Raw genomic sequence first — 21,943 nt, 5'->3', positions numbered from 1 at the left:
TCGTTTTTGCGTGTTACTCGCTAATTTGTTCGCGACGTTTCAGCTTAAGTTATTAAACGTAAACAGGTCAAGACAAAGTTTATCCAACACTAGCCTTCGAGAAAACATAATCTCTCTGTTTTCTAAACTGAATCTTTGTTTTCTCTTTCTTGGGAGTTTTTCTTTGGTTTAATGCGTGATGATTGATGTTAATTTGCAATATGTGGGCCAAGAACGAAACTTTTACTTTAGAATCGCTCCGGGTGTTTCAATAATCTCATCTCGAAGTTGGCAAAGTTTGTGATCGTTTATGCTATATTTCGGCTTATTCCGTTATAGAAAAAGCAACTGGCAACCGATAAATTCTGCGGTGTGTATATTTTTTCTCGTGTTCTTTAGCTCTCAAGGGAACATTAGGAAATATTACTTTCATAAACGTTTTATGGTATTCCTTATTAACTTTTAGAAATGTGTTCTTATTGTTTCGTCTGAAACTAGTCTGACTAATCCTGAATTATGCAAAGCCGTTCTTTTGTGTTGTTAATTTGTTTTCTGTGTTTAAAAACCTCTAGTATTACGTCTCAAACTGCGGACAAAGGAAAGAATGCCAAACAAAAATAAATTCAGTATTTTGTCATATCAAGCCATCATGAAACTGAAAATGTTTACAATTCGTTGCTATGGAAGACAGTGCAGAGAATTTACACCTACTCCATCATGAAAATTACATCTTATCAGTTTTGTCAGAACTGCGAAGTGGAAAGTACTTAAAAATCCCTTTTACCTTGGCATGAGTCATGCAGGGTGTTTCAATCCACCTGCTGCCTCGAGAAATTGAACCTAATATTCATTAAGGTTAGATACTTGTCATTCTACAAAATTCAATTTTGAAAGGATGAATATTTTACAAAACATTAAAAGACAGTAAATAATATTCGTTTATCAAGCTCTTATCTTGATATTTACTTTTAGTATTTGAGCCAAATTTTTTGCATGTCAGCAGCTAACTTTTATTTCTTGTTGCATGAGGAGCATAGCAACTCTCAGTTCCATGCTTTTAAATATTTAGTTTGCCATAATGCTTCTATAGAAACATACAGTGATTTCATGGTTAAATTTTCATGACCCCATCCCAACATGAATATTCATTTTTCACATGCAGGAGGCATAATTTCAGGTTTGAGCAAGTGTTTCTCTTAAAGTTGCTTTTATTATTGTCAGCAAGCATGCATCGCAATTACAAGTCATTGGTTTGTTTACGCTCAGAATCTTGGAGTGAATTTCATATTCTTTTCTGCAAAGATAATAGCTCTATTTTAGAGTCTGTATACATCTTTTATGATGTATGCAAGGCAATAGTTCAGAAGCTCCCCAAGCAACAAAACCCATAACAATTAATACATCCATGCACGAAATTGCTTTCTACCACCTTGGAAGTTGTGCAAAAGTAAATTTTGCATATACTATTATTTTGTAGCATGCTATTGTTGTTAAGTTCGTACAATATTGGACTTGTTTATTCAGTTGGTTTTATTTTAAATCCTTGAATTTCAAGTACCATATAAACATATTTAGATTTGTTCATCTTCCCTTTAATTTCTGAGTACATTTAATAGTGCGTTTTGAAGCTAAAAGCACACATTAAGATGCCTACTTTGAAAATAATTATTTTTTGTACACTGTTGGTGATGCATAAATGGTAATGAGTTTTTGACACTCTAGGAGCCTTTGGGCCAAAGCTATTAACATGTCTAACCAAATTGCTTTTTATGCCTGGGGTTTCTTTAGATAGGAATTCTTCATATCATGGCTAAAAATAGATGTGTTGTAGTAGAATAAGTAAAAAGTCATATTAATAAGCTATTTCTGAGTTGCGTTATGAACCTCACTATAAAGGTGAGGCTTAAAGTGTAGAGCTTTTCACATCAAAATTAGTTTTGTTTGCATATGAATGAGAAATAATTTTTATATCAAAAGCTATGCACAAAGCCTTGCTTTCATAATGAGATTCAAAGCAACTCGGAAATGACCTTATAGGTAGCTGGCTTCAGCCTGTGTATACATGATGTTCAGGGGAGGGGGTGTAACCTAGTGTTTAGGGTGCCAGACCTGTAACTGGAGGCCTTGGATTCACATCCTCCTATTCAACTACCTGTAGTTTGCTCTGTTCTGTTTAGTAATTTTATTTTCTGAGGTATTTATACCAAGCTGTGAGACTGATTTGAATCATTGTTTTGTTGAACTTATTATTAACAATAAATTATTGTTATAATTATTGTTTTCTCAGTAAGAGTGTTTCAATTCTCGTAACTACTATGAATTTGGAGTTTATAAAAAGGTTTTTCAACAGTAACTTACGTAAAGTGGTTATTTTCTCTCTCCATACACTGTTTTTCTGAGTTATTTGAAGAAGTGCGGTGGTGTCGTTAGGGAGTCAGACCTTCCACTGTGGTACTTAATTTTTGTTTCTATAATAATACTTGTCTTGCTGAGTATCACATCAATAAATTCCCTTCATAAACATATTATGAACGTACATGTCTTGGGATAACCTTTACTCAAATCTGTATTGAGTGGTCATCCTTGGTTTACAGGTCTGCTGCTTCATACCAGTTTACCACTATATACAAGTACAATAATTGTACTTGTATATTGTACTTGTAAAAGGGTTAACCCAATTGTTGGGTTAACCCTTTTACCACCATGCACTTGTTTTCAAGTGAGGCAAAATAGAATCTAAACCATGATGTGCTGGGAAAACCAGCATTAAGCCACCCACCCACCCTAGACCCAATTTTTCTGGGCTCTGCTATTATTATTATTATTATTATTATTATTATTATTATTGGAAAATACTGGTAATAATTATGCTAGTATAATTATGGTAATAATTACGCTTTCAGTTGAATGATCTAATATTATAGCACTCAAGAAAATCCTCTGGAACTGCAGAGAATGGTCAACTGCAGAAATGTCCACTTCTCTTAGGTGCTTGATGCAACCTGGCCCTGGACAGTTTTTTTTTTTTTCCAAAATATATAGCTAGTGGTGAAAGGGTTTTAAATTTCAGTAAGCTGTAGAGGGAGACCCAGGTAGGACAAGCTGGCCACAAAATATTTTTTATCCATCTTTATGATTTGTCAGCAGACATTACAGTTTTTAGCCACCAGTAGGGTCAGTTACTTTGGTTGGTACTTTGTAAAAGCTGACCATGACAGCTCATAGAGGTGACCACATAATAGAGGTTACATTTTGATTAACAGTAGATGTGCGGAATAAATTTTGGGACTTTGGCTGCGTAACACAGGATTACCACTTACATGCAGTATAGGGCTGCATAAATACAAGCTTTTTAAGGACGGTGCCTACTAATACTGAGGTATTTTTGTGCGGCTTATGACTATGCGGGAAAAACAGATCTTAGCAAGGCCTCTTGGAATCCAAAAAGAAAATTGGGGGTAACCACGCATTTTTCAGAGATAATTAAGCAATAATATCTCTAAAAAGCGACAAAATATAAAGCAATGTATGGAATTTTTTTCCTAAATTGAAGTTTAATTATCTCTGAAAAATGCATGGTTACCCCTAATTTTCCTTTGAGACACCAAAAGCACTTGCTAAGTTCTGCTTTCTCCGTATAGTTTAAAACCGCGCAAAATTATCCCTGTATTAGTAGGCACCACCCATAGGAAACCTGAGTATCTCGAGATGCGCAGAACGTATGCCCAGTAACAATAGTAGGCATTGTCCTTAAACTGAACATTAGTAATGTTAAGTTTCTCTCTTTTAATAATTTGGTTGTTTGGCCTAGTACTTACAGTACATCATGTATACTGAACTGAAACAGCATGCATGTGCTCATTAAAGATTGTACATTTCCAGATTGGTATCATTCTTCATTGGATGATTCATGGGACTCCCGTCTGCCAACTCCTCTAGCTTTGAACTTGTCTGTTGGTGAGGAAGATGAATTTACGCCATATTCAAATGGGGATCATGGAGATTTGCATGTAAATAATGGGTATGCAGGTTAGTATTTGGTGATGGGTTTTCAGTACTTCAGATTCCAGTTGAGTTTTAAAGTTGGCAAGGAATAATTATGTAGGGCTCTACACAAAGGAGTCAATGTAAATAAATAAAATGTTGCTCTCTAAATCTCCAAATCCCCATACATGTACCTTATAATTTTATTGACTTGCAAATTTGCCTTGTCAAGTGTTCAAACTGCTTTCTGTTTATATGCCCTTATTATTTTTTACATAAATTATGTAAACCACTTACGATATACATGTAGGTATCCTCAATAGCTGTTATTATTAAATACCCTTTTCTTATTTGAACACTACCTTAACCCTTTGACTCCTGTCGTGTTTCCATGGTTTTCGCATAAATTACCTTTTTCCAAGAGCGGTTTTAACTCGTTAATTGCGCAGTAGATAATTAAATATTCTTGGCTTCCAAAATTAACTGAATATTAAATTGGAATGATTAAACAAATGTTTTCCGACGTAAAATAATATGGTTACCGATTAATCATTTGCCGAAAAACACACTTGAACGCAAAAATTGCTAAAATTCACAGCATGTTGATGAAGACCTTTTACATATCAAATTTCAACCCGGTTATGCAAATTGTCCTGGATTACGCATCTGTCGCTTCTCAAACGAATATATGAATTGACAAAGACACAAAAATCAACAAAAAGATTTTCCAACAAAACTTTTTATTGAAATAAACAATATATTTGCTATTAGAGGCAAAAAACTTTCAGTTTTTTTGCGTGCGTGCAAACACGCATGTAAAATTTGAAGACGCTCCGTGTTTGTACAAGGCGATCACTCGCAGTAAATTCGGGCACGTTTGCGATGAAAATTACAGAAGTTACAGAATTCTGGTTCAAATCATCACTTAAACTATTTGTAAAAAGCAAATCAACATCGGAAAACATCATTTACCGTGTTGTCACCATTGTCCTGGACTTATAAACTCCGTTTGAAGCCCGCGGTTCGGTTTTAACTTTTAAGGCCTATTTCGGTAGCGGCGTGGAAATTGAAGAGATCACAACGCGAAACGGCTTTTCGCTGTTTTTTAACGCCTCCAAGTTCTCTTTTTTGACGGTAGATTATTGTTCACGGTTAATCCTTTCCATTGTGAGCTTAAAAAAGATGTACTTGCTTTAAAAGATGAAAAAAACATGTCTTGAACCTTCAGGACCGATTCATGCGCGGCACCATTTTGTAATTTTGCTCAGCTCCATGCGGTAGGTTCAGAAGGATCCTCTCCCCTACCCCCTAAAATGCGTTAAAATATGCGCAAAAGACAGATTCTGATTGGGTTATCATTCTACTAGCTATTGTGACCTTTTCAAGACGAAAAAAACTCCAGGAGGGGAGGGAGAACGTATCGGGGTTCACGCGTGGAGCATGCGCTTTGGACGGCCGGTTTTGGCCGGTGTAGGAGTCAATGGGTTAAAGTATTCCAAATCAATTATTTTTGTTATGTGTAATATAATATTATTTATGTCCTTTCTCTAATATTTTGAGCATTCACTATGGTCTTACTAATAGTGTCTACAATTTTTGTCATAGACTCTCCAACTACACCAAACAGTCATCATGATGTAGGAATGTCAAATGGCTTGCAGGTTGAAAATGACACAGAATACCTTCAAATGGCAAGGAAGGGTGGAGGACATGCAGGTAATGCTGTGACTTTAAAGAAATGTCTTGTCATTTGTGGTGTGAGGTGAAAACATGTTTTAACAAAGGTTGAAAGGCAGCACCTTACTAATTATCATTTGTGGTCACCTAATTATTTTTCAGTAGGTTTATTTTCTTCTTCTATTGGCATGGAATTAGATTTGACTTTTGTGAAAGGAGAACTTAATGTTAACCCATTGGTGGACTGTTGATTAGTTTATTGAGAGAATTAATTCATGATCTGTTGACATTGCACATGTAATTTTAAACCAAAAAAAATTATACTCTGTTTTTTTTTTTGTAAGACCCTTTTTTATAAGAACGTCAAGGCTGAGATTAACCAAAATTTTAAGAACGTATTAAGAACATTCCTCAGGCTGAGAGTTGATTAAGAACTTTTTTATTTTGCTAATCTGTATAGTAAAATCAAGGTAACAAATCTAAATTAACCAAAATACTTAAGGGCATGTTTTGTATAACACAACAATGGTGACACACATCTTGGTTTGTCATAATCAGCAGTTCTTGATACCATATCTCAGCAGGCAATGCACTTTGATAGGTTTCCTGGTCAAGTCTGCATTGAATATAATTACTGAAATACAAGTAGTATATACAGCTGTACCATGTAATTTAAGAACATCTTAAGAACGTTTTCAGCCTCAAATCGCAAAAACATATAACAACCTTCTTATAAAAAAAAAAACAGAGTAAGCCACAACATATGCATTGTGTTGGGAGTTTGTTATACTTGGGTTTGTCTGGGTTGTACTGATTATTCCAGACATTCTGAAGTGGCTTCCTTTTTCATGAATCAGTCTTGTTTGATTTCCATCTTGACAGATCTGTTAACACTTGAACATCACACACCCACACCTGAACCAGTCAAATACGATAAGAAAGATGGTCAGTGGTATACGCACAATGGGGTGGATGTAAAAGACACACAGCAAAGAAAAGGTGGGAACCACAGTGTTAAGTTTTGTTAGGCTTCCTGTTTCGAAAAATTATATGGTAGCTTGTTGTTGTTTTACCATGGATATATATATATTATTATTCTTGTTCAACCGCATCCCTAAGGACAAATCATAGACTTACAAATATAGCTTCCAATTGTTTTCTACTTTTGAATTTTCTATTTTGTAACGGTTCTTGTAACGGTTTTTGTCAATATCATATTACTGATGTATATAAACCTCTGCGATGCTACAGTGTATATAGAATTTAACTGATGAGTAGACCAACTTCTTGTTGGTCCACGAAACAGTACTGTATTAAAGTCTATATGAAACGATATTGAGTAGACAAGTATTGTTATCACCGCTCCATTATTGTTGAGCACTATCCTGGATTTATCAGTGTAATATTGTAAATGGTTTGAACCCAGGAGTCATGTCATAAGTACGTAAATTATGATCATCCGGGTGAGTGTAGTCCTGAGAAGGACTGTTTGTGGTGACTTTGACTGACGTTTCGACAACCTGAGCGGAAGTCATCTTCAGAGTGGAACTCACCTGAAGCCATATTATTATTCTTGCATATTTTACGTGGCACAGAAAAAAGATAACTAATACAGTAGTAGTAGTTTGATGTTATTTGTTTTTTTAAATCAGAAATGGTGACAGTGTCTCCACGGCCGTCAAACATTGACAGTTCAGTAGATATTGAGACAGACACTGATTACCTTAAGATTGCAAAGAAAGGTGGTGGACATAAAGGTAAGAGTCAGATTACTGAATAACTTATTAGTGAGAAGTAGATGGGTCACAGCAGAGACTGGTAGTTATATATTGATACTCATATGCTCAGTGCTTAGTAGTAGGACTCACAGGTGTCTTGTTCTGAGGACGTGGGTTTATTAAGTTTCTGCTTCCAAGCCTGAGACTGTACTATGTTAATGTAGTGAACTTTGTTAGACCAATAAATTCAACTGTAAGATTAAAATAATAAAGAATTCTTACTGGTTCTAATTTATCATTTTGCTCAGAGTGCTGAAAATACCAATCCAGGCTTGAAAATTTTTGAAAATTCCTCTGGAAGGTGCTTGTGGCACTAGACCAGCCACAAAGTTGAAAACATTTTGAAAGCCCTGCATACTTAACTGCCCATCTTAGTTATTAGAGGTTGGGTACCTGGGACAGGGAGAAGTATCCATTAGTGGTAGCCAGCAGAGACTACAGTGCAGGTTGAATGCTGCCTCCTTGATTCACCTCAACCATGAACTCACTCCCAAGGGATCAGTCCACAATGACTAGGTAACCTGTGCAGTGAAGCAAAAGGAAGGGATAGCGGATTCTACAGCTACACAACATGCTCTTTTACAAACAACATGTGCAAAAATCATTGAGACAGCATTACATGCAAGCCTGGAAAGTCTTTGCTTATTGCTGGCTGCTAAAGACACAAATATAACTGGTTTAAGCTTGTTTGACATGTTGCTTTAGGTGACTTAAATGGTAGTTATATGTATTAGGAGGTGCCTTATATGAGGTAAACAACTTTAAGGAAAATATGTGTGGAACAAAACAGCTTGTTTTAATTAAAAACACTTTTTTCTTGAAGATTTGTTGATAATCGATCCTCACACACCCACGCCTGAGCCAGTAAAATATGACAAAAAGGATGGTCAATGGTATGGTCATGATGGAGTAGATGTTCATGACATGCTGCAGCGAAAAGGTACATGTAGGACCTTTAAGTTTTGTTCGGTTTCAAGCTCAGGCCATGGTAATTATTTTGTTGTCGTATACTTAATACTTTTAAAATAATAAATTAACACTTAGTACTGAGCATTCTAGAATTTTTCTGAGTATGAATTTCAATTGATTATTGATAATTGTTTGTTAGTGTATTAATTTTATTATCAGGTTTTGTACAGACTGGAATTCTTGAAAAAGTATTGAAATCTGTAAAGTTATTTCCAGACCTGAAGAAAGTGTAGAAAATAAAGTTTATCTGGAACTTTTTCAAAGCTGCAACAAGTGCTACATTGCTAAGTGAAATCTTTGTCAGCTAGTCAAATTTGATTTAGCCAAAATGTTCAATTGCAGAATCATGATGTCATAAGTTAATCTTGAGTTTGGAAAAAGAAAATAATGGTTTGGAAAAACTATGGAATGTACATGTATGCATAAGTTAAAATGTTTATGAAACCTGTGTTATTAATGTTTTCTGTCAGAAATGATGACAGTGTCTTCACCACCATCAAACTTGGACACTTCAGTGGATATTGAGACCAACACTGATTACCTTAAGATTGCAAAGAAAGGTGGTGGACATAAAGGTAAGCACAAAGTACTAATGGGATGTCTTGACTGGTAAATTCAAAGGTTTGGGGTGTGGACTAACAAGTGTACATGAACATACTTCAGGTGAATATAATGAACCAGTGGGATCAACTTATCTCACTAATTAAGTGGCATAATTATGTTATGGCCTCCTAAGTGAATTTCACATACAAAGTTTATAAATCAACACCAGGTTCCTGTTATAGGATACTGAGTTTAGGCTGCTTCTGATCAAACACTGATATTCCTGTGCCAAACAGAGCTCTTTCTGATAAAAGAAGAGGGAGGCCTGACCCCAAATGAAATGTCAAAAAAATATGAAAAGGATAGAGCGGATCAAAAATGCGTCCACCTCTAAGCCTTTATGGCATTCTTGTCTGACATTTAAGTATAGTTTAGTCAGTGGTTTTTACTTGATTCAATTACACTTGTTTTCATTTCAAGGCCTCCAGCTCAGGCTTGTATAGCTGAAGAATCTGCTGCTATTTTTGTTTTCAGATCTGCTAACTGTAACACCCCACACACCCACCCCTGAACCAGTTAAGATTGACAAGACAGATGGACAGTGGTACACTCATGATGGAGTGGATGTCAGCAAAACACAGCAGAGGACAGGTACTTTAGTCTTTAAAAAATATATTTTGTCCTCAGTAATTAATCTAAATATAATCATTTATAAATTATCCTGGGTGTAAAATTAGACCAAACTGCTATAGTCAAACTTATGTTGAGCCTACCAGATAGTTGAAATTATCCAAAAAATATATATATATTCTTCCATCAATTGCTACAACCTAATGTTTTAGGGTGTAGAGTTAAGATGTTTAATTCATGGCTTTTCTATTAATTTTTTGTAATTACTTTTTTTTCTTTGTTTGTGTATTTATTGTTTTACTCAGAGCATAATACCCCCTGCAAGTAGCAAGGATTTATTGTTAGAGGCCTAACCAGCATCAAAAAAACACGAGTAGTCATTGTTATTATTATTACTCCTTTATTTAACATGTTGCTCTATCCAGTAGTCATCTCAAAGCATGTTTAACTAGTATGAATGGTACATGGTACCTCTGACTCAGGGTACCTTGATCATGATGGTAGTTACATGTATGATAGGAGATAATGAGTAAGTGAAGTCTTGAGTCCTGCATTTCAGATCGGTAACTTTCTTCCTGTTGAAAAAAGAAAAACATGGTCAGTGCTCTTAAAAGATTGAATGAATTCTTTACCTTAAGCTGTCTAATTCCCCGCTTTGACGGCAATCTATTGCATTTTTGTACTGAGAATCTGAGTGACTAGGAGATGCCTTGCACCCCTTCATCTGCAGAGTGAGGTGATTCAGTATGAAAAAAATCTTCCTTGTGCCTAGTACCCATAAAACTGGCCAAGCTCCCAAGTGCTGTTAATGTTTTATATAATTATACAGAGCAGAATATTCTTATTGGTAATTATTTTTCCGAAGATTGTGACTAGAAGGTAAAAATTGCTTTCTAGGGGATACAGGATGAATATGGTCCATCGCAAAGTCACAGGCTGCTTTAATAGGGCTCCATGATAGTGAATGGATTTTAGGGTTGTCATTAGTAACTGAAGTAGATGTGTGGAATTGACTAAAATAAAATTATTGACTAAAGTTAAAGGCAGCTACATAATAGACTGTTTTTTTTTTTAATTCTTATCATGCATGTTGATGTATAAAAATACAAAAGAAAATATAAATATATAACAACCAAAATTATGAATCACAGCTACAGGGACATCTGAAACATGGAGCACAATTTTAAATTTTATTCTTATCATGATTATTATTATCATTACCATTGTTATGTCATCATTTTAATTATTATTGCTTTGGTGTACTTAAGTTAAATATTTTTTCTGTAAACAGATTTTACAGCCAGCAGAAACCCTCTGACGACTATCTGATTTGTGATTAGTACCCAAGGCTTAATTATAACAGGTTTCATTTCATGACAATGAGTAGCATGGGGTGTGTTTTGTCTGCAGCTTTGTCTTTGGATCTGAATGGATCTTTACACAATGATGATACTGCCGCAGGAGGGAGGCCCACAGATTACCTTGACTTGGCAAAGAAAGGTGGAGGACACAAAGGTAACAGCTTTTCTTTGCAATAAATCATTTTGTGTGTTGGAATTAAGGACTGTTTAATGTTGCTTGATCATCCTATCATCTGGGCTATTTCAGGCAGTAAATAAGAGTTGAATCTTTGGTCTGATTGTTAAAGCTTGTAACCTATTAGAAACGATTGCTAAGTGGCACTTACATGAAGACTCTCATCTGTTAAACCCCAACCTTCCAATTTTTCATGGACTCCCTGCCTGTATGCAGTGTACCCCTGGAACACTGGCCAGACAATAATAAGATTACCTGCTAATATACAGTCCTGTTTGGTTTTGTACCATCAGGAAAGCAGTCAGCCATTCTAAAGGGACAAAAACCTTATTTAGAATTGACTTGAAGATTGAGTTATTAAGTACTCCCATTCACAATAAAGTTAAAGGGAAATAGTAGTGAAATACACTGATTCCTAATATTGTGTACAATTTCATTTTAAAGGTACAGTAGAATCCAGTTAATACGGACACTAAGGGGACATGCCAAAGTGTCCGTATTATCTGGGTGTCCATATTTAGCAGGCTCTCAGATAAAATGTCACAGATACATGTTTTATCGATACAAAAACTAAAGTTGGCATTTTTACGGCAGCGAAACGTCGTTAATTTCATAACTGTAACTGTGACAAGTTCAAATTAAAGAAACCTTATGCTCATTTATCATAGCCTTGGAGTAAAATTGCTTTATTGTTCTTGAAACATGACAATGGAATCAAAATCCTATCGGCATCAACCTCTGATGCTGATAGCAGCAAGCAAAGGATGTCAAAGGGGAAGAAGGCTACAAGCAATGACTGCAGCAAAAGACTAAGGAAGTGAAACTTTTGTGTAGGCTTAGTAGGCAAAAAATTTTATTACAGGACTACATACAGTACAAAAGTCAAACACAGGAAGAAAGGCAGACTGATCAAACATGTCACGCTATTGTGCTGTGTTTTAGTAATAAAATTGTAATATTTCATAGAAATCAGTCTTAATTTCAACAGGGTACCATGAAAATAGGCAGTGTGCACACAACCAGTGTCCATAAAGTGGGGTTGATGATGTGTGAGAGTTTGTTGCTCACAACACAGAAAAGTTTCTGCTATCTGTATTAACCAGTGTCCGTTTTAAGCGGGTTAATTTTAGAAAAAATATATTAGGTTTTCATTGGGACAAACGAAACTGTCCATAATATCCAGATGTCTGTATTAAGCGGTTGTCCGTAGAGCGGGGTTCAATTGTAATAGGATTGGCTATAGTGAGAAAATTTTGCATAGAAATTCTTCAAGTGTTACAAGAAAACTAGCTAAAGCGAAAACATAATTGTGTAAAACAGAAAAAAATGACAATCATTGAGATGATAAATTCCTCACTTCATTTGGCAAATCCCATTGGAATCACAGGTTCAAAAATGAGTTTTGCATTTTACGGATTTACTTTAGTTGTTAATAAACAAGATGCTGTGGGAGCATAGACTTGGGCATCGTTGTATTAGGCATATTTGAGCATGCACATTAGTTCAGTCTTCGATGACAGGTGAACGATAAAAGACCCGCTGAGAGTCTATAAAAGGCATCACTTTGTATTTGCGAGATACATAGTTTAACCGAAAATGTCATGCGAAGGATGACTGTAGAAAGCAAAACTGAGATTCGCGGTTTTGTTTTCTTAAAAAAAGTGAGTACATACATGAGAATAGTGTGAAATACTTATCACCTTTGATGCTAATACTGAAAGAAGTCTTTGCCTTTGCCTCATCTCTGAGAAACTCAAAACAGCGAGTGACAAATGAAGTATAGACATAATCATGTGGTCATCTCTGCCACCAAAACAAAGAGATTAAATTATTCTCCTTACAATTTCAAGTCGCAACTCATTGCTTACTACTGTTTTATTGACACATAGCCGCATTTAGCATGTCGCCCAGCTAGACAACACTGTATATTTTTAATTTTGTCCATTGATAACTTGATTGAATCACACAACACCCAGAAAGAAGCTCCTGATGCACAATATTTCGCAACGACTAAAATCATCCTTTACTTTCCAAAAAATAAACACCTCCACTCAGAAACACTTTCTTGCACTATAAAAAATATTACCTGCAAAGATTATGAATATTACTACGCACCCATACCATTTAACAGAACGACAACTTAAACTTTGTCACGTTCGCGATCCATTGACAGTCTAGCCCCATCGAGCCCACACTCAGCGCACGCACAGTAGACCCCTATTGGCCATTTGTGAGACTTACAAGGAAATCCCATTTTATACCTTGGGCCCCGCCCAAGTAATGAGTATCTGTTACTCAGTTCAAGTTGCAAAAATACATGTACACAAACTGATTGATCACTAGTTTGACATTCTTTTTAAAGAGCTGGCCAAAAAAGTTGGATTCTCTTACCTCTAAATATCTAAAACTTGTTGAAGCACACCCTTCAAAACATTTGAAGCATAGCCTCCAATAATCATTTCTTGGTGACCATCTGAGAGTTATTCACTTTTGGCCAAAATGTCTCCACAAACTCTGTGTCTCCATTTTGGTTTTCATAGGGAAACAACTTTAACAACATCAGACTGTTTAAATGTTAGTAAACGGCTTATATATGTACAGTGTACAGTAGGTCAAAGAATGCCCAAATTCTATAATCTTCCCCACCTTTTTTTGAAGTGAGTTCAACATTCTGTCACAAAAAATCCATAGTACTGCAAAAGTTCTGCTAATCTGTCACTTATTTTACAGTGCAATATCAAAAGCTTTGCTATGAAGGAAAATATTAACGTTAAATAATTTACAATGGAAAAATGGTCACAAGTCACTTCTGAAGATATAATGTAAAAGAATACTTTTACTTCTAGTATTATTTTCCTATATTTTGCTTGAACCATCAACATAAGAACTTAATGTAGAACATCAGTAAATTTAATATTAGCTTTGCAAAAAATCACCTACTGCAACTATCACTGGCCTTTGCTTTGCCTTGAAAGAAGTCCTTATCTCTCAGACTTGACTGTAATAAATTATGATGTGTTAAATTATTTAACGTGAATCCTTAAATGACCTTAAGTTAATTTGACCAAGTTTCTCATAGGTCTGTACTGAGCTGTAGCTGAATTTTATTTTACTGATCAGGCAGCTTTGATTCTTTCAGATCTTTTGATTGTTACGGACCACACCCCATCCCCTGAACCACAGAAATATCAGAAAAAGGGAGGAGAATGGTACAATCAGGATGATATGGTGATTAAAGATGGACCCCAGGGTGAGGCCTGCATGGAATTTGATATTCATTTGTACCAATAACTCAATTAGTAAATGAGTTTGGTTTACAGTGTCTCAGCTGATATGTGTTTTCAATTCCATTCAAATTTCTGGAACAAACATACATTAATTTTATTGGAATCTGATGGATCTTTCCCAAGTGCCTGACAGTGTTTCATTGCTCAATGGCCCATGCTTGCTGTACTTGAAAAAAAAAAAGAAGTTTTGTCATAATTTACAAGTGCATAACCATAATACCGTGGCAGGTTCTAATAGATACGTGTAGGTAGGTCAGAAGGAAACCTTTATTTTGACACAAGAATATTTGAAGCTTGTGGGGTCAGGCATATAAAATAAAAGAGCAAAGGAAAAAGTCAATAATTAATGGTAAAACTATCTAGTACATGTAGTAATATTCATATGGCCTACATATATTATTACCTAAGTAAGCCAGGCTATACATGTTGGTTTTTTCACATGTTGTAGCAAAGTTTTTTAACAGCCTTAATCCCCAGACATAAAAGAATGCTAGTTCATTCAACAGTTTTGCCACCAGTTGCTTATTAAACAGCTGTTATTTTGACTTCATTGTTTATATAGACACATTTTTTCAATTAGGTTTGGTGCTATTTAAATTTATTTATTGGGTTATTCTAGTTTTAACTTCACTGTATTTTCTAAAATATTAATTAATTTATTAACAATAGAATTGTTAATATTTTATTATTTTAAAGCACAGCAAGTGTCAACTTTCTAGATTCGGTGTGTAATAAAGTTTAATTATCTATTTGAAGAAAAAAGTTAGCTGTGATGGCAAAATGTTACAAAAGGTTTTGCCCATTATCTTGCTATGTTTGATGCCAGAATAATGTTATGCATGTTTTAACTTGACATGTTCATGCTTGGATACAAGTGACAGTAATTTAAATATTAACTGAGTTTGAAGTCTGAATTTATTTTAAATATTGGCTGACTTATTTTCGTATCTGAACATGTTGGGCAGCCAATCATATTACATGTTTCAATTCATCAGTTGACAGTGTGTGAACAGAAAACAAATAATTTAAATGAATGTCCTAATGTATAAAGCTGATTATTCAGGAGAACACCCTTACAGGATAGCTTTAAAAACCCTTTGTTGAGTTGCAATTAGACATCATGCAAACCCAAGGTAAAACTTACTACGGTCTTATTGTAGGAACTAAGAAATAGGAGTTTATTGGTCTGAAGGACAATATTTGTCTTGAAACGTAATGCCCATTTTGAAGAGTCATTTCCTTCAGTGCTTGAACCAAACTATGCTTTGGTTTTTCAAGTTGATGTTTAAGCCACTGATTGAATTCTGCACAAATGTCCAACACATTATAAATATCTTTGTTCAGGGGAAAACAGTCAGTGAAATGGGAGCATGTCTTGGAGCCCTTAATTTTTGAAGAAAAAGTAGGCTGTGTAGAGTGTGTAGTTGGAAATTATGAATAAACCCAAATCTCCTTGGATAGGGTGATGAACAGAATAATGCTCAGGATTTGATTTCCAACAATAGAGAATTTCCAGACTTTCAGATGCTGACAGACCTGTACTGGCTATCCTTAGGATAATGTGTAGAGATAAACTGGAAATATTACAAAAAGTCTGTTCAGAAATTTGAATTTTATACATGTACTCTGAAAATGTTCTTGGCTCAATCATGTTTTGGACCTGTGTTGGCTATCACAAAAATATGTTTAAGAGTTTAATGTGATCTTAGCAAAAAACTTTTTGAGCTTATAATCATGTTTGGGACTTTTGGATTTGGTCTTTATAAATTATTATAATATGGCCATGTCTCAAAAGGACTGGAAACTATCAAATTCAAGAACTTGATTGGCTAAACTTGATATTGACCGCGGTCTAGATTTTCCCATCTAGACCGATCTTATTGTAACATTTGTCCTTAAAAGTTACAAATGAAAAATGAAAAAAAAAATGGCTTGTTCCTGTCAATAATACTAAATGGAAGAACCAGTAGCCCTGAACGTGGAAGCAGGTAAAGAGAATGAGCAAATGTTGGCAAATTTGAGTCTGGCCGAGGAAGCTACTAGCAAAGATGAAGTCAAAATTGAGAAGTTTTTGCAAGCGCAGAAATCCAAAAACACTCAGTACAAGACTAAGAGTGACTTAAACGCATGGAAGAAATTTTGTGAGTCACTGGAAGAGTCTAGAGCAATTGAAAACATACCTGCCAATGAGCTCGACCTTCTTTTGTCCAAATTTTTTATCTTCGTTGGTAAACAAGATGGCACCGAGTACGGACCGTGTACATGAAGCAGCTTCCAGCAAAGTTTTCAATGCCACTTGCATGAAAAAGGAAGTCTGATCAACATTCGCAAGGATAACGAGTTCTCCAAGTCCACAGAGGTTCTTGCTGCCAAACAAAAGAACTTGGTTCGCCAAGGAAAAGGAAACTGTCCAAATGCCACAAGAGAGCTAACTGAAGCTGAAGAAGATGCACTGTTTGAAAGTGGCCAGCTCATTACAATCATTACAAAGTGCTTTGTGGTGGTTTCTTTCTCTCCATTTTGGCTGGAGGGCTCAAGATGAGAGCCGTGAGCTGTGTTGGGGGTGATGTGGGCTTGGCCAGTGATCTAGAAACTGATTCTGAATACCTTGTGTGGAAGTCAGAAAGAGGCAGCAAAACACGTACCGGACAAGATGGTGGCCACCAAAGAGCCTTTGAACTGAAAGCGTATGCAAGCAAAAGCAAGTCAAGATGCTCAGTTGAATTTTACAAAGCGTTTCAAAGCCATCGTTCCAAAGCCATGTTAGATCCAGATGCTCCTTTTTATCTCGCCATAAATCACCGACGAAAAACAAGTGACAAAGTATGGTGTCTGGATAGAACCCCTTGGAAAGAATGAAATTGGCAAGTTCCTTGAATACGCCTTTGCTGCAGCCAAACACAATGACGCAAACAAGAAGGAGGTTTCTAATCACTTCATTAGGAAGATCAGTGTTGGACGACTCCTTCAAGCAGATGTTCCAAATTTTTTTGCACAGCTAAGCGATCATAAAAACTTGAAAAGCCTCTGATCTACAGCTACCATTCAGCATCTCTCAAGCAACAGCAAGAAATGTTTACTGTCCTGAATCGTGGGCCAGATACATCCGCTCAGTTCGAAGAAAACCAAGTCAGTGCTTACACTACACTATTTAGAAATTTTTCATTGAGCCTGCAGGAAAAGAATGGTTATTTTGTCTTCATTCATTGACAAAGTTTGTACAAAGCTGTACTTTGAACAGTTATTTTTGTCCTGTTTGGACTGGAAACTAGTGATAGAAGTAAACCAGCTAAATACTTTAGCCCGTGCCAGGGAACAACTAAAATTAATTATTTTTATTTCCTTTTGATTTCCTGTTTGGCCACATAATATTAATCATCTTATTAGCCAAGCTAGGTCAGTGTGTATGGGAGAATCTTGACCTTGGTCAATAGCTTGTAATAACTTGGAATACACCGTATGTTAATAAAGAGAGTATAATTATAAATTGTTATTATTATTTTTATTATTTACTTATTTATTTACTTATTTATTTATTTATTTATTGTATTGAGAGTTCTGGTGCATGCTGTTGGAATCCTAAATTTGACTATTGGAACTTTAAGTATTTTTACTTTTATGAAACTGTCACTTTCAACAAGACATTGTTTTAGTGTTATCAGAAACACACTTTGTCATTTAGTTAATTTTTGTAAAAATAAACTATTATTTATTTATTTATTTATTTATTTTTTGAAGATGCTGGCAACATCAAGAAACGTCGTCGGACTTACAGTGATTCAGCAGCTGAAACTGAATACCTGAGAACGGCTAGAAGGGGTGGAGGCCATAAAGGTATGGCTAAATTTTGACATGTTTTGTCATAATCTTGCTTTACTGATCTACTACCTTTATCTATCAAAAGGGTGAATGTTAGTCCTGATAACTAACAATAAGCTGTTGACAGCTGTCTACTGTTGACTCCTGAGTATTTAACAAAAAGCAGTAATTTAGAGCCACAGAATGATGCTTTATTGTGGCCATTGCCTATTGGAAAATTGGAGGGACGGTGTCAAGAATGTTGTTGTTTTGTCATTGTGTATACACAGAAGTCAAAATTTTAAGATAGTTTTTAAAGGGAGAAACACAGACTGAGGGGCAGGCTCTTTTGTTTACACTCTCTTTTCTGTTTTCTCCCTGTTTCTTTTGTGCTTTTGTATGGCTTTCAGTGGATCTTAATGTCAGGGAATGTGAGCATTTTCAATGCAAAGCAAAGGGTCCATGGTAGCTAGGAGGGATGCATATTTCTTCTATTTTAATGTTAAGGTTATCATAATTATATACCCATGACCCAATTCATTCTATCATGCTCATTGGCTGGTTAATGGTTGGTTTAACGAAAGCCATCTTATGCCAGCAAATGATGATTGTAGAAGTGGTACAAGGACCATGTATGTATCCCTCAAGGCCAGTTTTTGGCTGGCAATTAGGAATTAGTGTGTTAAAATATTAATGTTTATCTTTACACTTTCCTTGTAGATCTGCTAATGACAGAGCCACATTTATCTTCCACTGAGCCAGTAAAATATGACAAGAAGGATGGACAGTGGTACACTCATGATGGAGTGGATGTAAAAGACACCCAAGGAAGGAAAGGTATAAGTTGTTGTTTTGATGTCCACACACAATATTAAACAAGTTTTAATTGCTTTAATTGCTTTAATTTATTGCTTTGGATTATAAGGCTTGTGTTTGGCACCACAGTGTGAGTGTATTAATGTCAGATGTACAGACTGCGAGGGGAGCAGGGTTGATGTTTTTGTCACCTAAATACTTAATGTTGATTTGGATGTGAATCAGCATCATGTGCGCTGTGTTTGTACTTGGTTCCCACATTGCTCTAAGAGAACAAGAACATTGAGTTTTTTACTTCTTTTCAGAAATGGTCACGCTGCCTAACAGCCCATGCCCATCAAGCACTGCCAGTGCTGCCATTGACATTGAGACAGACACAGATTATCTTAAGACCGCTAAGAAAGGTGGAGGACATAAAGGTAATTGAATGACCAACAATTACATGTACAGTGTGTGTCCTCCTCTATTTAACAAGATGTTGTGACAAGGCTTCACTTAAACTGTCATAATAATTAGGAAATGTATAGGCTGAGCCTAAATCTTGTATTGATAGTGGTGCTTTGCCCCAGCCCTTTCATTGGTGCATAAATTTGGCACATTTTTCAGGCTAGCTGTGACATTCCTGGAATCCGTTTTGAAGTTTTACTTCAAGTGTTTGCTTTTTTCTGATTTATTTTATGTCACATCTGGTCTCATATTGACCTGTGCATAGTTGTTGTCAAATATGGAAACCAAATTGGTAATCAAATTGGTATGTGTGCCATTTATGATGCCATCTGTGTATGAAAATTCCTTAGCAAACACATTTCCAATCTTACATGTGCTTCCTGTGGAAGCCCAAATACTTATGTGTCCTTGGAGAAGGAAAATGCTATTTAAATTAAATTTGTTTCTTTTTTTAGACCTGTTAACAGTAGAGCCCCACACACCCACCCCAGAACCAGTAAAATATGACAAGAAGGATGGACAGTGGTACGCTCATGATGGAGTTGATGTTAAGGACACACAGTCAAGGAAAGGTATAAAATACTGTAAATGTAAAACGCTGTTGAGGTGGAGAGAAATATATCATAAAGTGTGTGGTAAATCACCATCACTTATTAAATTATTATTTTTTGTATTGGTTGGGATTTTCACAGCAACAGGTTTTAAAGCTGGTGTTTACTTGGATGCCAAGCAAAATAAGGCACTCTAGAACTTAGGGATAATAATTGTTTCTACAATTCAAGAACTTTTCTAATAATCCTAGCTGATCCCAACAGCTCTAACTTCTGAATTAGTCCACTCTCATGATATTCAGGTTTTCTTTGAGCCTTTTTGGAATGGTTCATAATCCACCTACTACAGTTACTATGGGTGTCATGTGTCATCAGGCCCACATTCTGACCTCCCAGGCGAGGTCTTGATATTCTCCATGTTTTTGTCCTGTTTCACTGTTACTCTTGAATCTTCAGGGACTGCCACATCTATTATTTCCAGGCATAATTATAGTCGATTGATAGAATTCGATTTCAGAAATCAATTAATACAATCAATATCAAGCAAATTTGATCGCTGATTGCTATCAATTGATATAGATAATCAAAAACAAACTCATAGGAAACATTTCTTAATGATTGTCATTGATTGGCAAAAATTGAAACAATCAATGATCCATCTTGTCATGTCTTGATGAAATAATTGAAATCACACTGAATTTGTTGTTTATTATGCTTCTTCTTCGTGACAATGCTACAATGACACTAGGGGATTGCACGCTGTTACTCTGGCCACAACTTCTGGTATCATCTGGAACCACAATTTATAAGTTAACGATGTATACATGTATTTGAATTAGTGACTTAAAAACAGGTTATCATGTGACCTGAGCTTGTAAATGATGATAATATTTTTTTATGAGGTTTAATTTTGTTCTCTAGAAATGGTCACTGTTGCTAGCAGTCCTCGCCCATCAAGTGCAGCAGATATAAACACAGACACAGAGTACCTGGCAATTGCAAAGAAAGGTGGCGGACATAAAGGTTAGGCTAACAACGGCCTTGCTATTCTATTTTCTGTTCTTTATGAGTACCATGGCAAATCTCACACTGAAGGAACACACCACAGGGACTTGGGGTGGAGTGGGGGGGGGGGGGGGGAGAGTTGTTGTAGAGCAGCATGTTCAGTTGTGTAATTTTTGTCCAGTGCATGTGGCAGGGCATGAGATCAGTCATGACTTGTTTCCCAGTAGAACGTCACACTGACTTCTTAAAAGTTATAGACCTGAGAGCTGTACTATATGCTACAATATTCAGAGAAATACATATATGAGAGAATAGCATGGCCTTATTTTTGGTTGATAACACATCATTTTGACCAATGGGATTGTTCTTATGCAGATTTATTAACAGTAGAGCCCCACACACCCACCCCTGAACCAAAAAAATATGACAAGACAGATGGACAGTGGTACACTCATGATGGAGTGGATGTTAAGGACACTCAGTCAAGGAAGAGTGAGTAGCCACAATAGCAACACTTCACTTTAGCAGTTGAAATGGAGAAGAAATATCACTCAAAAGTGGGATTTCTTTTGCAGGCTTATTGGCAAGTGTAAATAGTTGTCAACATGATGATGATATAACTGCAGCTGGTGAAAATAGTGGTGAATACTTGAAGTTGGCAAAGAAGGGAGGTGGCCACAAAGGTTAGATCCAAACTGTTCCTCTCAATAAAGATCACCAGTAGTTCATCCTATAGTGTTGACATTTTAATACTTTGATTACTTTTTCATTACTTAGATCTGTTGACAATAGAGCCTCATGCTCCCACCCCTGAACCAGTAAAATATGACAAGAAGGATGGACAGTGGTACACTCATGATGGAGTGGATGTTAAGGACACACAGTCAAGGAAAGGTATGGTTGTGTTAATTAATTTGTTGTTCCAGAAAAATCTCCATTCCTT

At 35.9% G+C, this 21,943-nt stretch overlaps 1 protein-coding gene and 1 long non-coding RNA gene across 14 annotated transcripts in view; one reads left to right on the top strand and one right to left on the bottom strand.

The window, feature by feature from the left end:
• Positions 1 to 21,943, top strand: part of LOC146481619 (uncharacterized) — a 45,292-nt gene that overhangs the window by 6,623 nt on the left and 16,726 nt on the right. For 9 of the 13 annotated variants that reach the window (XM_085107658.1, XM_085107657.1, XM_085107656.1 and 6 more), the window contains 17 exons: positions 3,862 to 4,008; positions 5,569 to 5,679; positions 6,523 to 6,639; positions 7,293 to 7,397; positions 8,242 to 8,358; positions 8,858 to 8,962; positions 9,465 to 9,581; positions 10,971 to 11,075; positions 14,236 to 14,346; positions 18,122 to 18,217; positions 18,902 to 19,018; positions 19,303 to 19,416; positions 19,900 to 20,016; positions 20,917 to 21,018; positions 21,376 to 21,492; positions 21,576 to 21,683; positions 21,778 to 21,894. In XM_085107658.1, the coding sequence (XP_084963784.1) occupies positions 3,862 to 4,008; positions 5,569 to 5,679; positions 6,523 to 6,639; positions 7,293 to 7,397; positions 8,242 to 8,358; positions 8,858 to 8,962; positions 9,465 to 9,581; positions 10,971 to 11,075; positions 14,236 to 14,346; positions 18,122 to 18,217; positions 18,902 to 19,018; positions 19,303 to 19,416; positions 19,900 to 20,016; positions 20,917 to 21,018; positions 21,376 to 21,492; positions 21,576 to 21,683; positions 21,778 to 21,894 (1,923 nt within the window). The remainder of the gene's footprint in view (positions 1 to 3,861; positions 4,009 to 5,568; positions 5,680 to 6,522; positions 6,640 to 7,292; positions 7,398 to 8,241; positions 8,359 to 8,857; positions 8,963 to 9,464; positions 9,582 to 10,970; positions 11,076 to 14,235; positions 14,347 to 18,121; positions 18,218 to 18,901; positions 19,019 to 19,302; positions 19,417 to 19,899; positions 20,017 to 20,916; positions 21,019 to 21,375; positions 21,493 to 21,575; positions 21,684 to 21,777; positions 21,895 to 21,943) is intronic. The other 4 variants (XM_085107669.1, XM_085107662.1, XM_085107663.1 and 1 more) reach the window with 3 other exon arrangements.
• LOC146481620 (uncharacterized) lies at positions 9,641 to 14,093 on the bottom strand. Its single transcript, XR_014864255.1, has 4 exons — positions 14,037 to 14,093; positions 12,797 to 12,899; positions 11,352 to 11,406; positions 9,641 to 10,135 (listed from the first exon to the last, which is right to left on the bottom strand). It is a non-coding gene; the product is annotated as an uncharacterized LOC146481620 (long non-coding RNA).

Source organism: Pavona decussata, unplaced genomic scaffold (genome assembly GCF_977016875.1).
Source record: "Pavona decussata unplaced genomic scaffold, jaPavDecu1.1 SCAFFOLD_48, whole genome shotgun sequence".
In the NCBI taxonomy this organism is placed as follows: domain Eukaryota; kingdom Metazoa; phylum Cnidaria; class Anthozoa; order Scleractinia; family Agariciidae; genus Pavona; species Pavona decussata.
The sequence above is the reverse complement of the archived record's forward strand: the minus strand, read 5'-3'. Positions and strand labels throughout refer to the sequence as shown.